Source organism: Odocoileus virginianus, chromosome 19 (assembly GCF_023699985.2).
Source record: "Odocoileus virginianus isolate 20LAN1187 ecotype Illinois chromosome 19, Ovbor_1.2, whole genome shotgun sequence".
Classification (NCBI taxonomy): Eukaryota; Metazoa; Chordata; class Mammalia; order Artiodactyla; family Cervidae; genus Odocoileus; species Odocoileus virginianus.
The window spans coordinates 26,055,201-26,080,615 of NC_069692.1; the positions used below are offsets into that span (position 1 = coordinate 26,055,201).

The window sequence follows — 25,415 nt, forward strand, 5'->3', positions numbered from 1 at the left end:
ACCAGGAGATTGATGGCAATGCCCTCTTGTTGCTGAAGAGTGACATGATCATGAAATACTTGGGCCTGAAGCTGGGGCCTGCGCTGAAACTCTGCTACCATATTGATAAACTGAAGAAAGACAAGTTCTGAAGGTGTTTAAAAGATACAAGCAAAGTCCAGACCGCAGAATCTCCAGACCATCTGCCTTACCAACATCACCACCGTCACAAGGACTCCCTTCTGAAAAAGAACTGTCACAGAGACTTGGTCTTTTTTTTTTTTTTAAATAAAACTTGCAGGTCTTGACCTTTTAAAAAATTGAACATGGTCCTTTTGAAAGGTTCCTCTGTTTTAATGATTTGCCAAAAAATTACCAAAAAAAAAAAAAAATGCCCATTATTTTTAACATTCCTAGTTGGTTGGTTCCTCTTAGGGTAGGTCCTGTTTTTATAATGAGAGTTTGGGGAGCCGAAGGCTATCACCCAAGGAGGACCTTGGAGACTTCCAAGCATGTGGGAAGAAACTTTGTTTCTGTAGGCTCTGTGGGGATGCCCACCACAGCAGCCCCCCGTCTTTAACTCTGACCCGGAGACCTATCATTGTGAACCTTGTTTGATTCAGCCCTGGAAGCTGTCTTCTGAGGATAAATGCCTCACCTTGCACTATCCGGAAAACTTGAACTCTTTTGCTCTCTGTAAGAGAAGAAGAAAAAGAATCTTTTCTATCCCTAGTTATCTGAAGTACTGTGTTGCCCCACTAGGGGGCAGACTGCCAATGTAATTTCAGGACCCTCACTGCAGCAGCCTGATATTCAGTACCCAGTGGATGAATTAGGGTTTCTGGGAACAAGATCTAGCCTACACAGACTCAGAGAATTTATTCCACAGTCGGCACCACAGATTGCAATGTGGGAAGAAACCGTCTTCTAGAAGGTTCTGGTTAGTCATTATCGACTGCCTGAGATGCACAAGCAGCAAAAGCAAAAATTTGGAAGCACGTTCTTCCCAGATGGGGCTTTGGAGTCCCTTCCCTTCCAGAGTCCTTCCTGAGGTGTTGATGTACTGGCGCGCCAGAGACTCTTAGTGACATTTAGCCACAGCGTTTCTTTCAAAAAGAAAAAAGATGCCTCAACTAAGCTTTGAAATCGGAAGGTGTTGATTTCTAGTTACACTGTGGGATTATATAGCTGTATCTGTGGCTAATTTTAATAATAGCATGTACACAGACATGCTATTATTGGGTTTAATTCAATTTACAAATTGGTTTTCCTTTCTCACTCTGGAATAATAGAAAAAAATTGATTTCTACCCCTTTGCAGCTGTGTCCAGGGAAGGGCAATGAATCCACAATTTACTAGGCAGAAGGGCAGCCGCATCTCCATTCTTATCTTTTCCTTTCTCTCTTTTCCTGTCTCCTTTTTCCTTCCTTTCTCACTGAATAGGGAACATATCTTCAAAATGAATTCGCCTTTGCCATGGGCATATCCTCTTCTGTAAAAAAAAAAAAAAAAAAAGGAAAAAATTCCATATTGTTGGACGTGAGGAGATGAATCCTAGACTTTGTGTTCCCTGGGAGGGGGAGGATCAACGATAACTCCAGACCTCCCTTGGCCCAATGCAGATCAGAAAGGGCACACCATCCTCAGGATGCAGCCTGCACAGGTGTCTCACTGGTGAGCAGAGCAGGAGGTGAGAGCAGCCTCTCACCCCTCTATTAGGGCTTCCCTGGTGGCTCAGTGGTAAAGAACCCACCTGCCAATGCAGCAGATGCAGGTTCGATCCCTGGGTCGGAAGATCCTCTGGAGAAGGAAATGGCAACCCACTGCAGTATTCTTGTCTGAAAAATCACATGGATAAAATCCCTAAGAAACCTCCCATGCCATGCTCTTAGACCCATTTTAATGAGTGATATTTGAGAAAGCACGTCAGAGCAGAATCCTTTTTAGACAAACAGTGGCTGACTTAAAGTACGACAGAGAAGGGACAAAGGAGAATGTAAAGGACAGAGGAGAATGTCCTAAAACTGCCCACAAAACCGAGCTTGAGTTGTCAGGCTACAGAAGAGCTGAATGTCTGTCAGTTACGGCCGCTGACTAAACTATCCTGAATCAGGCCTTGGGACAGTGTCTTCAAGATTTTGAAGCAATAAATTGCCTCTGTTCCTCTAAGTTTGCTCATTGTGAAGTGATCACAGCTGGTTTGGAATTAAATAGTCTCCCTCAGAAAACCATGGGGAGTGTATATATTCAGAACAGCCATATGAAAGCAGTGAGATCCAGAAAATTTCCACAACAACCCATGTTCCTCACTCCAAGCCCTCCGAGACTTGTGGCGCCTCTTCCATCAACATATACCCCGTACGCTATTGTTGTTTAGTCGCTAAGTCATGTCCAGCTCTTTTATGACTCCATGGACGGTAGCCTGCCAGGCTCCTCTGTCCATGGGAATTCCCAGGCAAGAATACTGGAATAGGTTATCGTTTCCTTCTCCAGGGGATCTTCCCAACCTAGGGATCGAACCCGCATCTCCTGCATTGGCAGGCGGGTTCTTTACTACTGAGCCACCTGGGAAGCCCTATACCTCATACAGAGACTTTCAAAACTTTCTACCATTCTTGATAGTGCTTCCCGTGGCACAAAAATACCAACATTGATGCCGCCAAGTGAAAATCATTCTCAGACAATATTGAGGAGATACTTGGAGGAGTTTTCAGGGGAGAGAGATTTTCCCATCTTGAGGAGAAAACTGGGTCCATGTTCATGTGGATCTGCTCTCACAGAGGTGCTGTCTTATTTTGCTTTAAACTTTAAGCAGGACAGATTGCTGCAGCCATGATATTTAAGGTTTGACTTTTTAAAAAATCTCATTACTCTTAAAATGAATGCTGCCACATCAGAGAATAACCCAGGGAGGAAATTCTTCCTTGCCTGTTTTTACACTGAAATGCAATTAGCCGGCCAAATTATTGTCGCCAATCCTGCAATTATAATTAATTTTCACCCTTTTCAAAAATCTTGTCAGACCAGGCAGATAAATAGCTTAGCAAATGTAAAACATGCCGGGCCATCTCCTCTACATGGACCTTACGGAGTCAGGCCATGTGTATCACTCTAATCTGAATGGGAGCTTATTTGGGGGAGGCCTTGCAGTTGTACAGATGTGGTACTTGTTATTCCATGGCAGTAGCTTCGCTTCAGGTTGTGGTGAATAATGATAGAGTTTTGCATAATTTCAAATTAGAGTGTGTGTGCGCACGGGCGTGTCCGTTCATGTTCGAAACATTTCTAATTATACTTGTCTGTTAAACACTTAAAAAAAAAATCTCAGACAATTTTATTGCCTAAGGCATTTAAAATATTTTATAAAGCACATTATTCCTTTTGTGAAGATTTTAGGTGAAAGATGTGCATTTCGTGTGTGTGTGTGTGTCTGTGTTTGTGTGTCTGTGTGTACGCGCGTGCGCGCACGCAGGCACATGCGTACTTCCGGCAGCGCAGTGGGAAGAACCTTTGAAAGTGGCTGGGAATGTATCAGCTCTTGCATTTGCTTTGTTTCTAATGCCTTCCCGGTTTTGTAGCACTGAGGTAGGACCCACCCCAGGCAGCAGGGTGCACCCTGGAGCAGCTGGGGGCCGGTGCTGGGGTTCTAGACCTGCGCGCTGTCAGGCGCTGACTGGGCCCGCCCAGCCAGCCCAGGCTCTGCTCCCCGTGACTTGAGAGGACGGGCCTCGCCAGGGGGCCCACTAGGCGGGAAAGGGGCATCCTGAGCACCTGGTACGGTGCCCGCCATGGCTCCACGCACTCCCGTCATTTCCCGTCAGCAGGGCTGTCTGCTGTTTTCCTTTACAGCAGGAGAAAGGAATGGGACGCTCCTCAAGAGAAACAAAGAGGAGAGTAAAATACGCTGGGAAGGAAGACCGAGCTGAGGTTGGTGTATGTGAGGAGGAAACAGCAGGAGGGGAAGCCAAAAGTGACTGTCTCAGAAAGCAGAGAACACCTCTTCTAACGGGCCCAACTCTTTCAGCTACAATTACCTATTTTTGTATTTATGTGCTGTATGGAATATGGAATACTTCTCTTTTTTAATTAAAATTATTTTTTTATTACTTTCTGAGATGATTTTAAGAAGGATTTTATTATAGCTCTGAAGATGACTGGAAATGCCCAGAAGTGACCAGGGACTCAAATTTAGTCATTGTCAGAAGGTCTCGAAAGATGGAGACACTTTATTTTCTTTCTAAAGAACCAGACAGGTTTCCATCCATGTGAGAAACTGAGTTGTGATGTTTGCTCTGACCGGTGCTTTTTCAGCTCTTCTCTGATGGGCTTAGAGGAGGAGGAGAGGCTCATTTTCCCCCCCTTACACCTCAGATAACAAGACAGAAGAAGGGGAAGGAGGAGGTGATTTTTGGTTAAGGAGAGGGATGAATCGCCTGTCTGTGGGCGAGGCTTATTTGTAGTTACTAACACGCTCCAAGAATTAACACAGTCCTGCTGTAGTCTTGCCGCATGCCACAGCCCCAGTGGCAGGAGAAGACTGCGCTGAGAAAACGGGTGCTGAGCCCCGCAGATGGTCAGCCATCTAGCGGTACAGAGAGTCCCGCTCCCATCTCGTGACGTCACCCCAGAGGCGGCTCTCACGTGACTCCCCGCCACACTGCCCCGGGAAGAGGGCTGGGAGCCCCCGCTTCCAGGGTGCCCTTCCCTCCAACCTTTATCCTAATCGAAGACGATTCCTTCACGGACAATTGGAAGCTGGAATTTTTGGGAAATCTAGCGTTTACTTGAAAGAGAATCGTTCTTATTTATTGCCACCAGTTAAATATTATGGAAACATGTCTGCTAACAATTTGCTTTGTGTAATTTGTTCTAATGCTAATAAGCAGCAGCTGGGACACTTCCCGTGGTGAATTCCTTTGTGGTTACAGTGGTTTTATCACACACGGACTTCACCAAATCGCTGAACTTGAGAAGAACACTCACTCCGGCTCTCCCAGGCTGCAGGAAATTCCCCTCACTTAGAAGCAGTTCTGGGCAAGGCATTTTTTTTAGAGGAGGATGTGCTTTTCCTTCACTCCCTGCTCCTGAAGAGGGCTGCAGAACGGTGCTCTTCAAGTCCCACCTAGAGAGCCTGGGATTCTCCTCCCTCTCAGCCATGAGCTTGATCTCCTCCAGAGGAAACACAGCAAGCAGAGCTAAAGAGGGACACCCTCCTCCAGGTCAGTGCACGGTGCCCAGAGTGAATACAGAGTAAAGAGTGAAAAAGACAGTGGAAGGTGGTCTTCTGTCCACCTCGTGCAGGCTGTGCCTTCCCCACCGGGCTTCCATCAGCAGACGGGCCCAAGAGGTGTGGAGATGCATCCAAGAGCTGCTCAGAAGAGGATGAAGTGATGACAGCAGACAGTGTGGGCATCTTCCCTCCGAAGGGTCTAGACGTACCACTCAGACTTTCTCCGGGCTGCCAGCCCACCATTCTCCGCTCTGTAGTTCCACCGCAGGACCTGAGCCTTTGTGCTGTTTCCTCATATCAGATTTTTGTTGTAAAGGCCAACACAAATGCCTCCTATTGGATTCTATTTTGGAACATAACCAAAGCCTTGCTTCTCCACTATGAAGTGAGCCTTGCTCACAATGAAACAGCAGACCCTCGCTGGGTGTCATTTTACAGTAAGCATATGTGACCGGAGGCTACCTCCACCATAAATGTAGCATCCTCAAACCTCAGGTGGGCCCCACCTCCCCCTCCAGTGCTGGAATGCCTTCCCTACTCCCCTGAGAAACGGCTCTGCCTGACCACTTCCCATTAGGGGGAGTTGAGTCCCATAGGAAGTGGCTTATTTCTCTGTTGGACAGCTCTGGTTGTGAAAACCTTATTTCTCAGGGAGACACAGATGTCTGTGAATCAGACACAGACGTTTGAGACGAAGCCAACTCTGCAATCTTTCTCTTTTCAACAGAGCTTGTCCGTGCAGTAACCACACCTATAATACAAATTAACATTGGCAAGTAGGCCCCAGCCTCACTACATTAGCGTGGAAGAGTAGACACCGTGTATAAATGGGGGACTCAGATAGGTCATGGCCATCAGATTCATCAGGCCTGTCAGGAAAAACTATCGAAATTCTTGTGGCCTCACACACACAGAAAAGGGTGTCCTGGGAGAATCTTTAGTGTAGTTGTAAATCTGGCTGTGGTCATATAAGCATGTGAGTTATAAAAGATTGCATGAAAAAAATCTGTAAGTCCATGTTTCTCAATAACTGGAAAAGACGTGGAGGCCCTATCTCTTAGTTGTACTCGCTGGTGATGTAATAAACTAAGGAAGCTTTAGTTTAGACAAAAACAAGTTATGATTGATGACAGAAAAGTAAACATGGTCTGTTGTGAATTTAAGCAAGAGTGATGGAGTTTATGACGCCAAGCCCAAGTGGATTTCGTGCTTGTGTGTGCATGCCCTGACGACTGTGTATTTGTGAGTTAGTGTGATAAGAGGTGGGGATTGGGGAAGGTATGAGGAGAGATTGCAAAAGGGAGCTTTTGCTTTCTAGAGCATTCTTATTCAGGAGAACTATCTAGCAATGATTTAGAAATCAGATCCCAAAGTAACATGTAGTTTATGTAGTTTGCTTAGATAAAATTCTGAATAATGGAACAGATTCTCTGAAAATATTTAAAACTTGGTATTTGGAAAAAGTAGCTACCATCCAGCACCTTGCCTCGTGGCACCTAACATTCATCAGCCGAAAGAAGGAGTGCTTGACTAGTTTCCATATTTTATTCAAAAAGTCACTGATTTCCTTTTTGGACACCATGTCTTTACTGAAAGGAGAAGTGCCGAAGGGAGGAGGCCAAAAGAAGAGCTGAGGCCTTTCATTTCCTCTAGTTCCCCAAATGCTCAGGGAGGTCAACCCCCCAGCTGTGGACTCCTCGCCACTCTTTTCGTCTTAGGATCTCGCACTCTCATTGGCCTATCAGAGAATAACAACAGATTCTTTCCAGCTTTACTATTTTGACATCTTTTCCTTCTCAGTCCACGATGGCTCTCAGCTCTGAGTAGGGTTTCCGTGGGCCGGTTACTCACCCAGGGACAGTCAGGGTCCCCGGGAGTCTGAGGGCATGTCTCCCGAGCCCTGCGCTCCAGGTGCCTTGCTCACCGTGGAGAGGGCGGGTCAGCGGAGCCGGCAAGCCCCCCACAAGCCACTCTGTCATCTCTTGATGGTGGCCTGGTTGGGAAGGCGCACCCTACAGGAGGTGGGAAGACCACCTTCTTGTGCCCTTTTCACCCTTCACCCATCTTCACCCCTTGAGAGCCGATTTGGAGAGATCAGGGGCTTCTTTTTTCTCTCCCACATAGTTACAGAGGAGCACTGATTATAGAACCACGTGACTGACTTTTTTTTCCCACAACCACACCAAATTTTGGAGTGTTTCACTTTCAAAAGAAATTAGCTCAAAAGCCTGTGCATCTGTCCCAAGGATGTTGTCATTGCTTAGAATATTTCTAGTGCATCTCTTTTGGGATCATCTTTAGAAGCTAGAACACATTCTTTTCAAAGTGGAAAGCCCATTGTTGTCACTGGAGGGTGGATTCTTTTTTCTTTTGGAGTCAAAGGCATTGGGGTCATGTCTGCACAGCAGCGCAGCCGATCCACTTGAGATGTCAAAAAGTGTGTCTCTATACTCATCAGTTTGTCTTTTCCTCATGTTTCCTTACTGGATGCAGATGGTCTGAACAATAACAGACACAACTCATTGTTAACTTGAATATATCTGTATAAGGAGCTGTACTGCAGAGACTGCTTTGGCGGGCAACATCACCTGGATGAACATTCAACATGTTCATTGTAAAGCTCATTTGTCGTTCGCCCCTGTATCTCTAGGCATCGTAAGCTCAGGATATTGTGAGTGTCCTACAACCCCAAATAGCAGGGGAACTTGGGGGAAGAAGCCTTGGGGGACACCTGGACAGCTCACCTCCAGGGGAGAGCCTTCTCCCAGTGGTTCTCACCACTCTGGAGGCAGATTACGGTGCAGTGCAAAGAAACCAGCCCTCCGAGCTGCCTCATACCCCATCTCCTCATCTGGAAAAGAAGTGGGATCCAGATGTCCTTCAAAGGCATTTACAGCTATTACTTCAACAAAGGTCAGTGGGGCTGTTGGCTCCTCCATGTTCTATGATTTCCAGCTTCTGCCTCTCCTCCTGTCTGACCTCGTCTAGATGTTTTCTCATTCTCTTCTCTCACTGGCCCCTTTGTGGTTGTTCAGTCACTCAGTCATGTCTGATTCTTTGTGACCTCACGGACTGCAGCACGCCAGGCTTCCCTGTCCATCACCAACTCCCAGAGCTTGCTCAAACTCATGTCCATCAAGGCATTGATGCCATCCAACCATCTCATCCTCTGTCGTCCCCTTCTCCTCCCGCCTTCAATCTTTCCCAGCATCAGGGTCTTTTCCAATGAGTCAGTTCTTCCTATCAGATGGCCAACATATTGGAGTTTCAGCCTCAACATCAGTCCTATGGCTCCTCCTCAAAGCCACTGAAGTATCACTGTGCTATCCTTTCTCATTATTTTTACTTTCCATTTCTTTCTTTCTTCCTGCCTCTGTGTTTCCATTCCATCAGCTCCAGTGCCTTGGGGGAAAAAGAGGAGATGGAGAGGGAAATAAAGAATTAACAAGTAGCCTCTTCCCCACCTAACTGGGCCATCCTGACCCTTACCTGCCTCCCACCACCCCATCATTAGCCACCTACAACATTCCTCAGCTCTGTGGTGCTTCTGGCCCAATCTCCGCCTGTTCATTCCACTCCTCAAGGTCCTGCCCTCTCAATCTGTCCTTGAGTTTGGGAACAAGAGTCCTGTCCCTTTTAATGGCTTCATTCTGTGATTCACCCTGACATCTCCCTCATAGGCCTCCTCAGCCTTCTTCCAGCATCGGCCCTAGTGCCCACCCCATCAGGTGTCCCTCCTCATTCAGCCCCGAAGGTCAAGAGCCAAGTGACCTGGAGCCGATGGGACACACACACCTCTTGAGAAGCATGAGTTGTTTCTCCCAGCCATGCTGGCTCCTGTAGCCTGCATGGAGTCACTCTGCCCTCCAGGAGCAATTCAGACCATCTTACCATTCCTCATAGAACATGTAGCTTTGTCCAGACCCACTGAGCACTGATGCAGCTCCCAGCAACCAAAGCCAGGCCAGGGTCTCCGTTCAAATAAGGAGGGTGGCCCGGATCAGAGGTGAGGCACAATGACCTACATCAGAAGCACTTCTAAGGTAAGCGTTGTTTTTAGGCATTTACAAGTCTGCTGAGATGTTTACAGTGTTAAGGGGCTTGTGTCTCGGTAGGGGAAGATGACAACATATTTCCCAAAGGAAAATGTGGATTCAAGGAGGGAGAAAGGCAGCAAAATTCTGGAACAAGGATGCTCTGTCCCTGGCCTTTATCTAGCACTGTCACACCCACTCAGGGTCTTTCTAGAAATCAAGCTTGTTTCCCTCCACAGGAACCAAAAGTGTCTGTGCTCAAATGTGAAAGAGTTTGGAGAACTTTGATTTCTTTCATTCTCCACTGTTTACTAAGTCACAGTACTTAATTTGCTGTCACCTCCCAGCTATATCTTGGATCACATGAGGATTTTAAAGAAATGAGCTTGTCTTATCTCATCCTCCAGATGTTTTGAAATAGCAGTTGTCTTATATAGTGTATATTTTCATTTTATAGTTACCGGTTGATTAGATTATTTCTCTCCTGTATATACATAAAATAATTTTATTAATACAAAGATTTTATACTAAAAGTACATCTGTAGATAAATTGACTTTTTATTCTATACACATGAAAACTAAACAGATGAATTAAAATCATCTCATCATAATTGTATTCTGTTGCAAATTTTTCTCCACATTGACAGTGAAAACTTTTTATTAAGGTCTGTTGTAACATCACAAAACATTGTGAGGCTAAAAGTTTTGTGTTTTACTACTATGCTAGGTTGTGATTATCTGACAAGGCTCTAGGTAAATAATGAGGAATTCTGAGTAAGTGGAAATCTATGTGTACTAAGCTTTCGAGATTGAATGATGATGATTGAAATGTTGTGCCTTTTGTTTGGTAAGTTGAGGGGTTTATTTTCAGATTCTTTCTTTCAACTCAGCCTTAGTTATTTTCACATTTCCATCTCCTTATTCTGTGTCTGGACCTCAATATGCCAACACGGGGAACCCTCTGCTCTCTCCACCTGGGAGACTGACTGCAGCTGCTCACTTTCTCTGGTGAAGTTCTGTTTTTAATGAAGGTGCAAATAGGCCATCCCCTCGTCTCAGTAAGAGAGAAACAGGATTGACTCCATCCCTTTTCTCTACCTAGATGGTCTTGCCTCCCTTCTAATTAGATTGTGAAAGGGTACATTTACATGGATATTCACGTGAGTGCTTGTGATTGAGTTTGAAAATTTGAGGCAAAGTTCATCCAGCATTTGCTGGATGATGGAAGTTTTTGCAGCATTTGCTTGTGCCAAGGCATGTGTGCAAGAAGGGCCTGGTATGTGTGATGCAGATACTCTCTAATTACTTGAAAATCCACTGTGCTTTTACTTCTTATGGTCAGAAGTTAATTCTGGAACATTACTTCAACTCCCTGCTTTATTTAGAAGTGTGCAAGGAATGCAGAGCTTCGATTAGGAAATGGTGTTGTCTTAAGATCTGGCTTTTTTATTTTTTAAATATTAATGGATCTAAATTTGCAGGCCAGAAATCAGTAAACAGAACTCATTGTAATGGGGAACAGTATTTACATTAGAGAGAGTAGTAGACTCTATCACCTGGGGAAAGAGCGGCTCCTTAATTTTTGCTCTTTGCAAGCATGATGCAATCAGTATTTCCTGACACTGGGACAATCCTCTCACCTCAAAGTGTTCCTATGTAATTGTGTCACATAATGGGAAATTGTAATAGGCAATTTGGTTCTGTAATTCAGTTTGCAAAGCATGCAAACATAAGATAACTGGGTTAAATGCAATAAGCATTACACTAAGGTACAAAAACATGTGGGGAGAAAAGATGCTGTGTCCATAACTTAGAAAGAACATGAATTTTATTCCTCATGTGCCTCAAAGTGTAGAGCTTATTAAAGTTATTTATCCTCTAGTTTAATTTCATCACATATTGTCCATACAGATGCATTACCTGGTTTTTTACCACACATATTTATAGTTTTTCTCTTACTTGTAATATGCAGGCTCCAGTGAACCACATTCAGGAGTGAGTTGATGTGCTTATTTCTTACAGTGTACAGTGCACATGGACTATTAACAAATAAACTGTTATGTAGGACACCATGTCAAAATGTTCTTTAAAATTTTCAAAACCTTTTGGTTATCTGTAACTTTTTGCTTTTGACAATTCTTTCATTATTTAGAGGTCTGTTTTTAATGTATCCCCTTAAATGATCACTGTAGGTACATGATAGATAAGTACAGTTTCATTACATAAACACTACTGGCCTTAATGATTTTAATATTTTCAGGTGCTTTTCTCCCCATTTTTGATGCAGTTTTTTTTTTTTTTTTTCTAGCACAGTGTATCATTGACCTGGGATGATTCAATAAAATTTCTAAATCCTAAGATTCCAAGACAATGCAGTATTTTCTGTTCATGCTGTAAAAAGCATTTCTGTATTTTTAATAAAGAATGGAATTTCTATGAGCCTCTGTATATTTTATCTGATCAACTTTTTAATGTTCACTATTATTACATTAGGACTAGTTCCTGTAAGTGGATAACAAGGAAAAGTCTTTCACATGAAGGCTGTTGACAGCCAAGACCCCAAAGGCCTGATTCACAGCTGTCTGGGAAGCCACTCCCACCGGCTGCCTGCGGCCCAGCCCCACAGCCACGCAGAGGGACTTGTTACAGGAGCCTGGGGGTCTCTGCTGAGTACACTTCATATCTCCCCAGCCTTCCAGTTCCAGCTCATGGCTACAAAGGGGCAGCCCCTGGGCAGGGAAGGAAAACTCAATCTGGTCGGAGCCTCAAAGTGAGGGTCCCCCAGGGGTCATCTTAGACCAGGATCTTCTTCCAGGTCAGTAATCAGGGACAAGAGGGCTGCCACCTGTGACAGTTGGGAAGATTAAAATTGCAATGCTTGGACAGCTCCTCAAGCAGCGTCCTTTGAATCTGGAATCCTTGTTCCAGGCTGTTTACTCCCATTGGTTGTAGCTGTTTGAGGGTCATGGCTCCTCCTGGTTTTTGATCCCCCTCTCACCCTGAGTGGCCAGTTCCCTGCCCAGAGGCCTCCCACCCCATCCCTGGCGCTTTGCAATTATCCTTGACAAGGGCAACGTGGTTCTCAATGAAACAATCCAGGATGGGGGATCCTCTCATGTCAGTGTTCTCTGGGTTGGATAAAGCCAGCAAGAAAGGTTGGGGTGCAAACCTCCAAAGCCTCTCACTATCTGCCATGGGTATGCTTAAAACGTAATAGCCTCTGAAAATATTAACCTTACTATTTGCCCTGACTCGAACACAACCATTTTCAAACTCATCTCTCCCCTCTCTCCTCCGGTCTAGGACCAAGTTAGGTGGCCTTTCTCACATGTCCATGAGTCCCTGAGCCACCCCAAGAAAACCCAGGCACCCAGGTCCTAAGCATCCCTTCCCCGAGCCTGCTCTTCCCCAATTGTTAGACGAAAGCTCTGAAAACCCACCTTCCATGACTACTTTTTTTCTTATTTTGTACCAACTGTAGTATCCTAATTATAAGCTGTCTGTGTAGAGAAGAAATCCTGAAATAAATGCTATATGCTTTTCTGTCAAATCTGAACATAGATTTGACCAGCTGAACACTTGCAGACCTGGAAAGGAAGGAGGGAACTTCACAATGGAGGGATGTGTCTTGCCTGGGATTTTAGCAGCTACATGGTGTGCAGACATCACTGTAGGGCAGGATCAGTGTAGCAGGTGTCCATGGTCAGGTCTGAAGCTGGCGTGTCAGCGTGTAAACCCCTGAATGCGGCTACATGCATGCACGCCCCCTGCCTCATTCTCTGTTTTTTAAGGGCCAGAAGACATTGTCAAAGAAAAAAATTAATCAGTAGTCAATCTAAGGAAGAAATGGAAAGTTTTTATCCAAGCCAACCTGAGTATTATAATCCAGGAAGCTCTGAAGACCGGTCTGTCCATTAGAAGTCAAAGCAGTAAGTTTTTGAGACAAAAGGTTATGCACCCAATGACATTCTGACAGATTACACAATCCAGAGCTGCACATACAAAGCAGGCATTGGGTCATCACGGCCCTTTACGAAATGAAGAAGGAATGTCATCCCCTAAGGAGGTCTGGGTAATGCAGATGCACAAACATACCTAAAGGAGAAGGAGGAGACCCAAGCAGGCAGAGAAAATTTTTATTTAAATTTTTGTCTTGCCATAAAAGATGGATTTTATTTCATCAGTAGATTGGACCAGAAGCCACCCCAGCCTGGGTTTTATTTTTTACTTTCCCACTGACCAGCTGCGGATGTTGGGGAAATGACTTCAACTTTCTAGACCCCAAGGGTGTTAGACTAGCCAAGGTCCACGTTCCCACCCTCACCCTGACCACTCCAGCCGCCCTGAGCCTGCGGCTTGGTCATAGAAAGGCCATGTGTGCCTAGATTCTCCTGTCAAGATCTTGAGAGTCCTGAGCTGGTGGGAAACCTGTGGGGCCCTGTAGAAAAGAGAGGAGTTTAATTAGCTGGGACCAAGATGACCACCTACGTCAGGGTCTCTCCTTAAGGATCGACAAGGGAACGTTATTCTTTAAGAACAGAATGGAGTTGATTTTTCTCAGACAAGTTACCAGAAAAGAGAATTTCCTATACACTATGTGAATCACTGTGATTCACAAACTGAGAGAGATACTGCTCCACTGTAGGAAGGTAAAGTACCATTACGCTGAGTGCGGACACAGCTTGCCTTCTGATGGCTAAGAACTTCCATTCATTTTAGTGCTCAATGAACGTTCACATCTTCCAATTACCCCTTTCATTAAAAAAAATCATTTTTTAAGGAAAATTGCTTTTCTCCTTGAACTCTTCACCAAGGTTGATTGAAAAATCCATCTAGGAGTAGCTGGTAACTTATTGTTAACCTATTAGTGGAAGCAATAAAAAAATCTATTGAGAGGCAAGGGCTATTTAAATATTTCTGTAAAATCCCCCGGGATTGGGAGGTGAAGAAGAAGTGGATCTGACAGCAGCTCTGTTGCCAGTTTCAGACTAACAGTTTTGGCAAGGATGTTTTGTTAGCAGCAGTTAATCAGCGAATCCCATTACTTAATAAGGTTATCACTTAGCAAAAGCTGCAAATTACAGTTTCTTTCTCTCCAGGCTGAAGATAACATCCTTGAAATTTTGCATCTACAAGTAGTATCTCGTTAGCAGAAATGAGGTAAACAGAAGCACATTGAAAATGCTATTTGTGTGCAAATCAGACTGATGCTTTCATCCAAATATTTTATAGTCATGCTAGCCTGCCACTTCCCTCCTCACCCATTGTTTGGTGCTGGTGTGGAGTGTAAATCAGAAAGAGGTAGGAAGCAGCTCCTTTGTTCACCACCAGCTGAAGGAAACACACTCTCATGTCCACTGAGAGTAAATTCACAGGCTTGTAAAAGCCTTGCTAAGTCAATGCCAATTCCAGGTCCCAGTGCTCCTCAGCCTTGAAGGAGACTTACCAGTGATTTAGTGATCCAGGAGAGCCACTTTGCCTCAACAAAACCACCTCCGCCAACCCCCCTCAGCTCTCACTTCCAGGGCTCTGAGCTCTGTCTCCCTGTCTCCTCACACCTCCCCACCCTTGGCTCTTGCTGGTATTTAAATCCCAGAGCCTCATCTGCCAAATTTCCTCTGCGCGCATTCATACAGGCTCACCCATCCCTTTCCCCATGGGCCTGGGGAAGGACCAGGTGGTGCTAAACATGTTGGCGTCTGCTTTGACCTCCTACCAAGATGGCGTCACGTCCCGTGTGGATAGGGAGGTGGGTGAGCGTGTCCTGCAGCTGGTAGGAGGCACTGTGGGATGGAGAGATGGAGGCAAGGGAAGCCGTTTCCTCCATGCAAAATGCAGGGCGGGAGCTGCTGCCGGAACAGGAACCTTTCAGCCTCATCTCTAGAGGGGCATGGCTGTCTCTCAGTCCCTCCCTGACACTCACAGATGCAACCCAGCCGACCTGCTATACCCTCCACTTTCCAGTTCAGCTATTTTGTTTGGTTGGTTTTTTCCCCTTTTGACTCAAAAAGCTCTAGAGGGGATGAATTTGAGAATTTTTCTGGGGCGTGGCGTGTGTGTGTTTGTGATGTTCTGTTTACACATGGAGGCTCTCTGCCTCCTTCCATTGTGGATGACGTTCCCTCCCACCCTTTCTCTGTTCACCCACCCCTTCCCACGCATCCTCTGGTCCCCAGCATTTCTTGGAGCTGCATATGATTTCCCCCGGGAGGGACTTTGTATTTTCTGGCTGAATGACTCTCTACACATCTCCAGTCCAACGCTTTCACCTTTTGGTTGCACCTTTGCATTCTTCTTGGCTCCTGGAGCATTGTTTTCTCGGCGTTCTGTTTCCTCCTCTGCCCCCACCCCAGCAAGACCATCCCTGTGCAAGTCTCACTGCCTTACATTTCCCACCCGCACATTCTTCCAAGGGCCTCAGTGACTTGTGAAAATTCCTTCCAAACTTGTCTCCTGGAAACAGGACGGCAGATGAAAGATTTCTTCATTAATTAGACACTCTAGAGAGGCGTCCAGTAAAAGCTCCGAGAGTCCCCCCTGGGCCTCCATCTGCACAGAGCTGGAGAGGCGGCTGGGCTTTGGGAAAGGCCAGGACCAAGTGCTCTGGGCTTCTCCCCCTCCCCTTTTAGAGACACGGACCCCCTCTCTCCCCAGACAGGGAGGATTTGAGCCCCGTGGGTTGTCGGCTGGCTTCCTACCCATTGCTCGCATCCTGACTGCCTCCGAAATCGCTCTGTTGTGAGGTGCCCAGAGGGCCCCATGACCCGTGGTTCTCGGAGAACTGACTTTGATTTATGACTTGAGAAGCTGGTGGAGGCTCTGGATGTAATTCTAAGCTGTGATTTCTCATTTGGGCTCCTAATGTTTGATTATGCAGCTGGGCGGCGGCCCCTCCAAGAGGCCAGTTCCCAGCATGCAACTCAAGCCTGCAGCAACCTCCCAGGCAGGCCTTAGCAAGCTCGGGGCCTGGGAGGGCGGCTGTGGGGCTCCGGCTGCAGCAGGCCAGGTACGGGCACCCCTCGGTTCCTCCTCAGAGTCGAGCTCGGCCCTGGGTGCTTCACATGAACACATGGCTGATTCCTCAACCCCCGCTCCTGCTCTGTGGGCACCTAGAGGGCCAGGTGAGTGTGCCCCGAGGTGTTCTGTCCTCTGGGAGGCCTTTGTTCTCCGTGAGGATTGAGGCCAGGTCACCGAGTCTGGTGATTAGACCTCTGTCCTAGGCAAGAACCAACTCACAGACCCCGGTCCTCAGTCTAGGGGGACCTTTTCCCTTCTCTCAGAGACTATGAATATAAACCTCTCAAAAGCTGTCAAAACGCCAAGCACAAGAATGGAGGGAAATTTTGGTTTTTGTCACCTGGCGCACCTGGAGGAAGGCAAGGATAAAGCCTCCTCTCAGTAGAAGCACATGTGCTCACACTCACACACTCAAAATACACTCAACAACTCTTACACATTCACACAGCACTCCCAGACGATGTGCTCTATCCTTTACTGTAGACCCTCGTTGTGTGTAACTTTCAAGCAAACTCAGGATTCACATCCCCGCCAGCACCCTGAATCCCGTGGCACTGCTGAGTGATCTGTGTCGACTGAGTCCTCCTTGCCCAGCTACAGTCCTCCTTGTCCGGCTACAGTCGGCTCTCATCAGTCCCGCCTCTGCAGACTCACAGTCACATGTGCGCTCACGGCTCTGCCAGCAGATGTTCACCAGGTCCCAGACGACGCGGTGTGTCAACATGCCCTCCAGAAGCAGGACTGTGTGTCCTCACTTAGCTCTGCCGGGACCTGCCCCTGGCAATTCACCCAGAGGCAGCCAGGGCCTGGAATGAGGTCAGGGGGAGGGGGGAGATCTCGAAGAGTCCATGGACCAACTTGTGAGGCTTCAGGGGAAGACTTTATGTTGTCTCCAGGCAAAGGGAACCCCTCTGTTCGGTGAGAGGGGCCTGCTTCTGCTGACCCGGAGAGCTAAGGAAAACTGGGGGGGCTGAATATTCCCAGGTGCTTCCAGTCAGTGTCTCCATCCCAAATCTCAGGGTCCCACTCTGTCACTTTTAGAGCCATGGATTAGCTTCAGGAAACATCAGGTTATCCTCTCAGTGTCCTTCGCAACTCTGCCTCTACCATGATCAGATCTCAGGGCTGATTTTCAGCACAGTTTGCACCATGGATGCAGGAGTTGAGAGTTACGGGTGGCCACAGAGGCCCCTGGCTTTCCCAGCGTGCTCTAAGTTAGCAGTAAAGCATCCCAAACCTTTTTTTAAGTCAAGTGTTGCAATGCCATCAAAAGCAGCCAGCACCTACTTCAATCCTTACCATTGTAATTATCCCATTTCACCAGCTGAGAGCCATGCTCCATGCATAGACCATGTGCTGAGTCCTTTAGTCATGTCTGACTCTGTGTGACTCTATGGACTGCAGTCTGCCAGGCTCCTCTGTCCATGGGGTTCTCCAAGCAAGAATACTGGAGTGGGTTGCCATGCCCAGGGGATCTTCCCGACCCAGGAATCAAACTATGTCTACCTCCTTTGACAGCCAGGTTCTTTACCACTAGTGCCACCTGGGGAGCCCATGCATAGTCTAAGGGTTCCCAAATTTTGGTGAATACAAGAATCACCTGATAAATTTCAAAAATTCTCAACACCTGGCTCCCACCTAGAGACAGATTGATTTAATAAGTAAGTGGTGGGGCCCAAGCATGGGTTTGAAAGCTCCCCCACATGATTATAGCACACAGCAGTTTGGAAGCTACTGACATATCCTGATATCTTGATTCGCACCTCCCTGCAGTGCTGTGAAAGTGTTAGCGTGGCCACTGCACATCAGGGCACGTCAGGGTTGTTCCCACGAGCAACGGGGGCCCAGCACTTTCAGACCAGGAGGTGATCCAACTCCCAAATCCATCCTGAGGATCTGCTCTCTAGGGCCACACTGGGAATTGTCTCTGCCCAGGATCCCTAGAAAACAGAGCCAAGGTTAAATGCTAAGACTTTCCTGAGAAATGGGGGAAGCAGAACTGAAGATAAGAGAAACGGGAATAGGAAAGGCGAACATAAGGAGGTGTGTCACCAAGTTGCTCGTGGCTTCACGAGAAAGCAGCTGTTCAGTCCTGCAGCACGTCTGTGGAGAGACCACGTGACCCAACCCATCCTCAGACAGTCCCCCCGAGGGGAAGAAGGGAGATGGACTTACCTCCAGCTCCCATCTTCCATTGGTCCTGGCATGCCAGTTGCCATTTCTGGGTGTGTCTGTACAGGCACCAGTGGGTCTCATGGCCTCACACGTCTCGGCAGGTTAGAGGCAGGAATTGGGCGGCTGGCAGGTGGGAGGGCGCTGTGGCAGGTGTGTACTGCTGCGGAACACACCACCCTAAGTTAAAACAACAACACTTTCATGTGATCACAATACTACAGGTAAGCATCTTGGGCCGGGTGCAGTGGAGTGTTTTCTCTATTGGTCTTGCCAGGGCTTGCTCCATAACCACAGGCATCCGGTGGCTCACCTGGGCTCACCTGGGACTCACCTGGGGCTGAATGGTCTAGAATGCTACACTCAGTCATCTAGCTGCTTGCTGATGGCAGGGCCTCTCTCTGTACACGGTCATTCACCCTCAAGGGGGCAGCCTGGGCTTCCCAACCTGGCAGGATTGAGCTCTAACAAGGGGAGGCAAGGCTGCAAGTTTTCTTGGGGCTGAGGCTCAGAAGTCAAACAAGTCCTTCCTGCACATTTTATTAGTCAAAGAAGTCACAAGGGCTTCAGGGAAGGGGAGACTGGCCTCTGGATGGGAGGGACAGGACAGGCACACCGCAGTGGGTGTGGATATGTCAGGGAAGCGATAACTCCGACCCTCTTTACAAGCACTGCACGGCAAGCATGGTCACTTCATGCCTGCGAGCCGCCCTGGGCCGAGGGCAGTGGTGGAGACACAGCAGCCACCCAGCTCCAAGATGGGCCAGCACAAGCTGTGGTCAGAGCCCCTCCAACTCCAGCCCGAATCTACGGAGAAGGTGCAGACCTGGAGGACTCACACCTGAACCTCATCTTAGAGAGCGATGTGGTGACATCTAACAAAGTTGAACACGTGCCTATACTACAACAGCAAAATTCCACTTCTAGAAATTCTCATGGTGTTCACAAGGAGGCCAAATATATCCACAGCAACATTGCTTGAAATAGCCAAACATTAGAACCAACCTAAAGGCCTATCAACAAGGGAATGGATAAACAAACTCTAATCTATTTATTCAATGGGATACTCTATAGTAACTAAAATAATACAGAGGTCAATGTGAATAAAGCAAGAAATACAACGGTGAATGCAAAAAAAGAAAGTCGAAGGGTATTGATATAATTTGTGTCAGTCTTAAAAAATAAAAAAAAATGATACCTTATTGTTTAAGTATGTAAATACACATAGAAAAATAGAAAAACACACATGGGAAAGAGACTCAACCTCAGGAAAGTAGTTATCTCCAGAAGAGAGGAAAGGGTTGGGGCTGGGGATGGGTATCAAATCTCAGCCACATCGTGTTTACTAAAACAAAACGTATCTGAAGTAAATATACAAACTTGTGTTACATGTGGGCCTTGGCTTCCTGGATTTTTGTACTATTGTCTATACTTACTGTGATTTGAAATATATGTCAATAAATAAAAGCAAATATTCTTCAAAGGGACCGAGAGACCTTAATTCTGGTCTGGGTTCAACATCTAAACTTGCTCTTTGCTAGAATTAAATCTAAAGTGAGCTTTCCTCTGGGGTGATGAAATTTTAGATTATCTTTTGTTGTTATTGTTCAGTTGCTAAGTCATGTCTGGCTCTTTATGACCCCATGGACTACAGCATGCCAGGCTTCCCTGACCTTCACTATTTTCTGGAGTTTGCTCAAACTCATGTTCATTGACTCAGTGATGCCATCCAACCATCTCATCCTCTATCATCCCCTTCTCCTCCTGCCTTCAGTCTTTTCCAGATTCAGGGTCTTTTCTAACCAGTCAGCCCTTTGCATCAGGTGGCCAAAGTATTGGAGCTTCAGCTTCAACATCAGCCCTTCCAATGAATATTCAAGGTTGATTTCCTTTAAGATTGACTGGTTTGATCTCCTTGCTGTCCAAGGGACTTCTCAAGAATCTTCTCCAACACCTCAGTTCAAAAGCATTAATTCTTCGGTGCTCAGCTTTCTTTATGGTCCAACTCTCACATCCATACATGACAACTGAAAAAACCATAGATCTGACTACACGGACCTCTGTTGGCAAGCTGATGTCTCTGCTATCTTTATTTCCTTAATTTTCATTGCACTTTTAGTATTGTTTTTATTTTTTAATTAGTTTTTTTTTATTGAAGGATAATTGCTTTATAGAATTTTGTTGTTTTCTGTCAAACCTCAACATGAACCAGCCATAGGTATACATATATCCCCTCCCTTTTGAACCTCCCTCCCATCTCCCTCCCCATCCCACCCCTCTAGGTTGACACAGATCCCTGTTTGAATTTCCTGAGCCATAGAGCAAATTCCCATTGGCTATCTATTTTACACATGGTAATGCAACTTTCCATGTTACTCTTTCCATACATCTCGCCCTCTCCTCCCCTCTCCCCATGTCCATAAGTCTATTCTCTATGTCTGTTTCTCTGCTGCCCTGCAAATAAATTCTTCAGTACCATTTTTCTAGATTCTGTATATATGCATTAGAATACAATATTTATCTTTCTCTTTCTGACTTACTTTACTCTATATAATAGGTTCCAGGTTCATCCCTCATTAGAACTGACTCAAATGTGTTCATTTTTATGACTGAGTAATATTCCATTGTGTTTATCTACCACATCTTCTTTATCCATTCATCTGTTGATGGACATCTAGGTTGTTTTCATGTTCTAGCTATTGTAAATAGTGCTGCAGTGAACATTGGGGTACATGTGTCTTTTTAAACTTTTGTTTCCTCAGGGTATGTGCCTAGGAGTGGGATTGCTGGGTCATATAGTGGTTTTATTCTTAGCTTTTTAAGGAATCTCCATACTGTCTTCCATAGTGGCTGTATCAATTTACATTTCCACTACCAGTGAAAGAGTATTCCCTTTTCTCCACACCCTCTCCAGCATTTATTGTTTGTAGACTTTTCAATGATGGCCATTCTCACTGGTGTGAGGTGATATCTCATTGTAGTTCTCATTTGCATTTCTCTAATAATGAGCAATGCTGAGCATCTTTTCATGTATTTGTTAGCCATCTGTATGTCTTCTTTGGGGAAATGTCTGTTTAGGTCTTTTCCCCACTTTTTGACTGGGTTGTTTGTTTTTCTGGTATTGAGTTGTATGAGCTGCTTGTGTATTTTGGAAATTAATCCTTTGTCAATTGTCTCATTTGCTATTATTTTCCCCCATTCTGAGGGTTGTCTTTTCACCTTGCTTATAGTCTCCTTTGCTGTGCAAAAGCTTTTGAGTTTAATCAGGTCCCCCTTGTTTACTTTTGTTTTTATTTTCATTACTCTGTCATCGAGTGTTCTGCCTATGTTTTCCTCTAATAGTTTTATAGTTTGTGGTCTTACATTTAGGTCTTTAATCCATTTTGAGTTAATCTTTGTGTATGGTGTTAGGAAGTGTTCTAATTTCATTCTTTTACATGTAGCTGTCCAGTTTCCCCAGCACCATTTCCTGAAGAGGCTGTCTTTGCCCTGTTGTATTTTCTTGCCTCCTTTATCAAAAATAAGGTACCCATAGGTGCATGGGTTTATTTTTGGGCTTTCTATCTTGTTCCATTGGTCTATATTTCTGATTTTGTGCCAGTACTATACTGTCTTGATGACTGTAGCTTTGTAGTATAATCTGAAGTCAGGAAGGTTGATTCCTTCATCTCCTTTCTTCTTTCTCAAGACTGCTTTGGCTTTTTTGGGTCTTTAGTGTTTCCATGTGAATTGTGAATTTTTTTGGTTCTAGTTCTGTGAAAAATGCCATTGGTAATTTGATAGGGATCAGATTGAATCTGTAGATTTGGTAGTATAGTCATTTTTACAATATTGATTCTTCCTACCCAGGAACATGGAATATCTCTCCATCTGTTTAACGTCATCTTTGATTTCTTTCATTAGTGTCTCAAAATTTTCTGTGTACAGTTCTTTTGTCTCCTTAGGTAGGTTTATTTCTAGATAGTTAATTATTTTTGTTGCAATGGTGAATGGAATTGATTCCTTAATTTTTCTTTCTGATTTTTCTTTGTTAGTATATTGAAATGCAAGTGATTTCTGTGTATTGATCTTGTATTCTGAAACTTTGTTAAATTCACTGATTAACTCTAGCAATTTTCTGACACTGTCTTTAGGGTTTTCTATGTACAGTGTCATGTCATCTACTAACAGTGAGAGTTTTATTTTTCTTTTCTGATCTTGATTCCTTTTATTTCTTTTTTTTTCTCTGATTGCTGTAGCTAGGACTTCCAGAACTATGCTGAATAATAGTCGTGAAAGTGGTCATCCTTATCTTGTTCGTGATCTTAGGGGGAATGCTTTCAGCTTTTCACCATTGAGAATAATGTTTGCTGTAGGCTTATCATATATGGCCTTTACTATGTTGAGATAGGTTCCTTCTTTGCCCATTTTTGAAGAGTTTTAATCATAAATGGGTGCTGAATTTTGTCAAAGGCTTTTCCTGCATCTATTGAGATTATCATATGGTTTTTATGTTTCAATTTGTTAGTGTGGTGTATCACATTGATTGACTTGCGTATATTGAAGAATACTTGCATCCCTGGAATAAACCCAACTTAATCATGGTGTATGAACTTTTTGATATGTTGTTGAATTCTGTTTGCTAAAATTTTGTTGAGGATTTTTGCATCTATGGTCATCAGTGATATTGGCCTGTAATTTTCTTTTTATGTGTTGTCTTTGTCTGGTTTTGGTATCAGGGTGATGGTGGCCTCACAGAATGAGTTTGGAAGTGTCCCTTCCTCTGAAATATTTTGAAAGAGTTTTAGAAGGATAGGTATTAGCTCTTCTCTAAATGTTTGATAGACTTCTGTGAAGCCATCTGGTCCTGGGCTTTTGTTTTGGGGGAGAGTTTTGATGACAGTTTCAATTTCAGTGCTTGTAATTGGGTTGTTCATAATTTCTGTTTTTTCCTGGTTCAGTCTTGGAAGATTGAACTTTTCTAAGAATCTGTCCATTTCTTCCAGGTTATCTATTTTATTGCCATATAGTTATTCATAATAGTCTCTTATAATCCTTTATAAATCTGCATTGTCTGTTGTAACCTCTCCTTCTTCATTTCTAATTTTGTTGATTTGATTCTTCTCTCTTTTTTTCTTGATGAATCTGGCTAAAGTTTTGTCAATTTTGTTTATCTTCTCAAAGAAACAGCTTTTAGTTTTATTAATCTTTACTATTGTTTCTTTCATTTATTTTTCATTTATTTCTGCTTGGGTCTTTATGATTTTGTTCCTTCTACTAATTTGGGGGGTTTTTTGTTCTTCTTTTTCCAGTTGTTTTAGGTGTAAAGTTAGGTTGTCTATTTGATGTTTTTCTTGTTATTTGAGGTAGGATTGTATTGCTAAAAACTTCTCTCTTAGAACTGCTTTTGCTGCATCCCATAAGTTTTGAGTTGTGTTTTCATTGTCATTTGTTTCTAGAAGTTTTTTGATTTTCCTTTTGATTTCTGCAGCAATCTGTTGGTTATTTAGAAACATGTTGTTTAATCTCAATGTGTTTCTGTTTCTCACATTTTTTTTTCTTGTAGTTGATATCTAGTCTCATAGCATTGTGGTCAGAAGAAGATGCTTGATACAATTTCAATTTTCTTAAGTTTACTGAGGTTTGATTTGTGACCCAAGATGTGGTCTATCCTGGAGAATATTCCATGTGCACTTGAGAAGAAGGTGTATTCTTCTGCATTTGGATGGAATGTGCTGAAGATATCAATGAGATCCATCTCATCTAATGTATCATTTCAGACTTGTGTTTCCTTATTAATTTTCTGTTTTGATGGTCTGTCCATTGGTGTGAATTGGTGTTAAAGTCTCCTACTGTTACTGTCAATTTCTCCTTTTCTGTATGTTAGTGTTTGTCTTATGTATTGAGGTGATCCTATGTTGGGTGCATAGATGTTTATGATTGTGATATCTTCCTCTTGGATTCATCCCTTGATCATTATGTAGTGTCCTTCCTTATCTCTTATAATCTTTATTTTAAGGTCTATTTTGTCTGATATGAGATTGCTACTCCAACTTTCTTTTGCTTCCCATTTGCATGGAATATATTTTTCCATCCTCTCACTTTCAGTCTATATGAGTCTTTAGGTCTGAAGTCAGTCTATATGTGTCTTTAGGTCTGAAAGTCAGTCTATATGTGTCTTTAGATCAGTCACTCAATCATGTCCAATTCTTTGTGACCCCATGGAGATTTTTTTGTAGACAGCATTTATATGGGTTTTGTTTTTGTATTTATTCAGGCAGTCTGTGTCTTTTGGTTGGAGGATTTAATCCATTTACATTTAAAATAATTATTTATATATATATATATGTTCCTATTGCCATTTTATTCATTGTTTAAGGTTGATTTTATAGATCTTTTTTCTTCTTTTGTATTTCTTGTATACCTGAGTCCCTTTAACATTTGTTGTAAAGCTGGTTTGGTGGTACTGAATTCTCTTAACTTTTACTTGTCTGAAAAGCTTTTTATTTCTCCATCAGTTTTAAATGAGATCCTTGCCAGGTACAGTAATCTTGGTTGTAGATTTTTCCCTTTCAGTACTTTAAATATATCCTACCATTCCCTTCTGGCCAGCAGAGTTTCTGCTGAAAGATCAGCTGTTAAGTGTATGGGATTTCCCTTGTATGTTACTTGTTGCTTCTCTCTTGTTGCTTTTAATATTGTTTCTTTGTGTTTAGTCTTTGCTAGTTTGATTAGTATGTGTCTCGGCTTGTCCTTGGGTTTATCCTGCATAGGGCTCCTTGTGCTACTTGGACTTGGTTGACTATTTCCTTTTCCATGTTGGAGAAATTTTCAACTATAACCTCTTCAAAAATTTTCTCATACCCTTTCTTTTTCTATTCTTCTTCTGGGACCCCTATAATTCAAATGCTGGTGCCTTTGATATTGTCACAGAAGTCTCTGAGCCTATCCTCAGTTCTTTTCCTTTTTTTTACTTTATTCTGCTCTTCAGAAGCTATTTCCAC

At 44.2% G+C, this 25,415-nt stretch overlaps 1 protein-coding gene across 6 annotated transcripts in view; it reads left to right on the forward strand.

Moving 5' to 3' along the window:
* The window catches only part of SCML4 (Scm polycomb group protein like 4), a 108,039-nt gene extending 96,357 nt beyond the window's left edge, over positions 1 to 11,682 (forward strand). For all 6 annotated transcript variants that reach the window (XM_020892366.2, XM_070450014.1, XM_070450013.1 and 3 more), the window contains one exon: positions 6 to 11,682. In XM_020892366.2, the coding sequence (XP_020748025.2) occupies positions 6 to 131 (126 nt within the window). In that variant the 3' untranslated portion in view covers positions 132 to 11,682. The remainder of the gene's footprint in view (positions 1 to 5) is intronic.
* Positions 11,683 to 25,415: the final 13,733 nt, after the last annotated feature.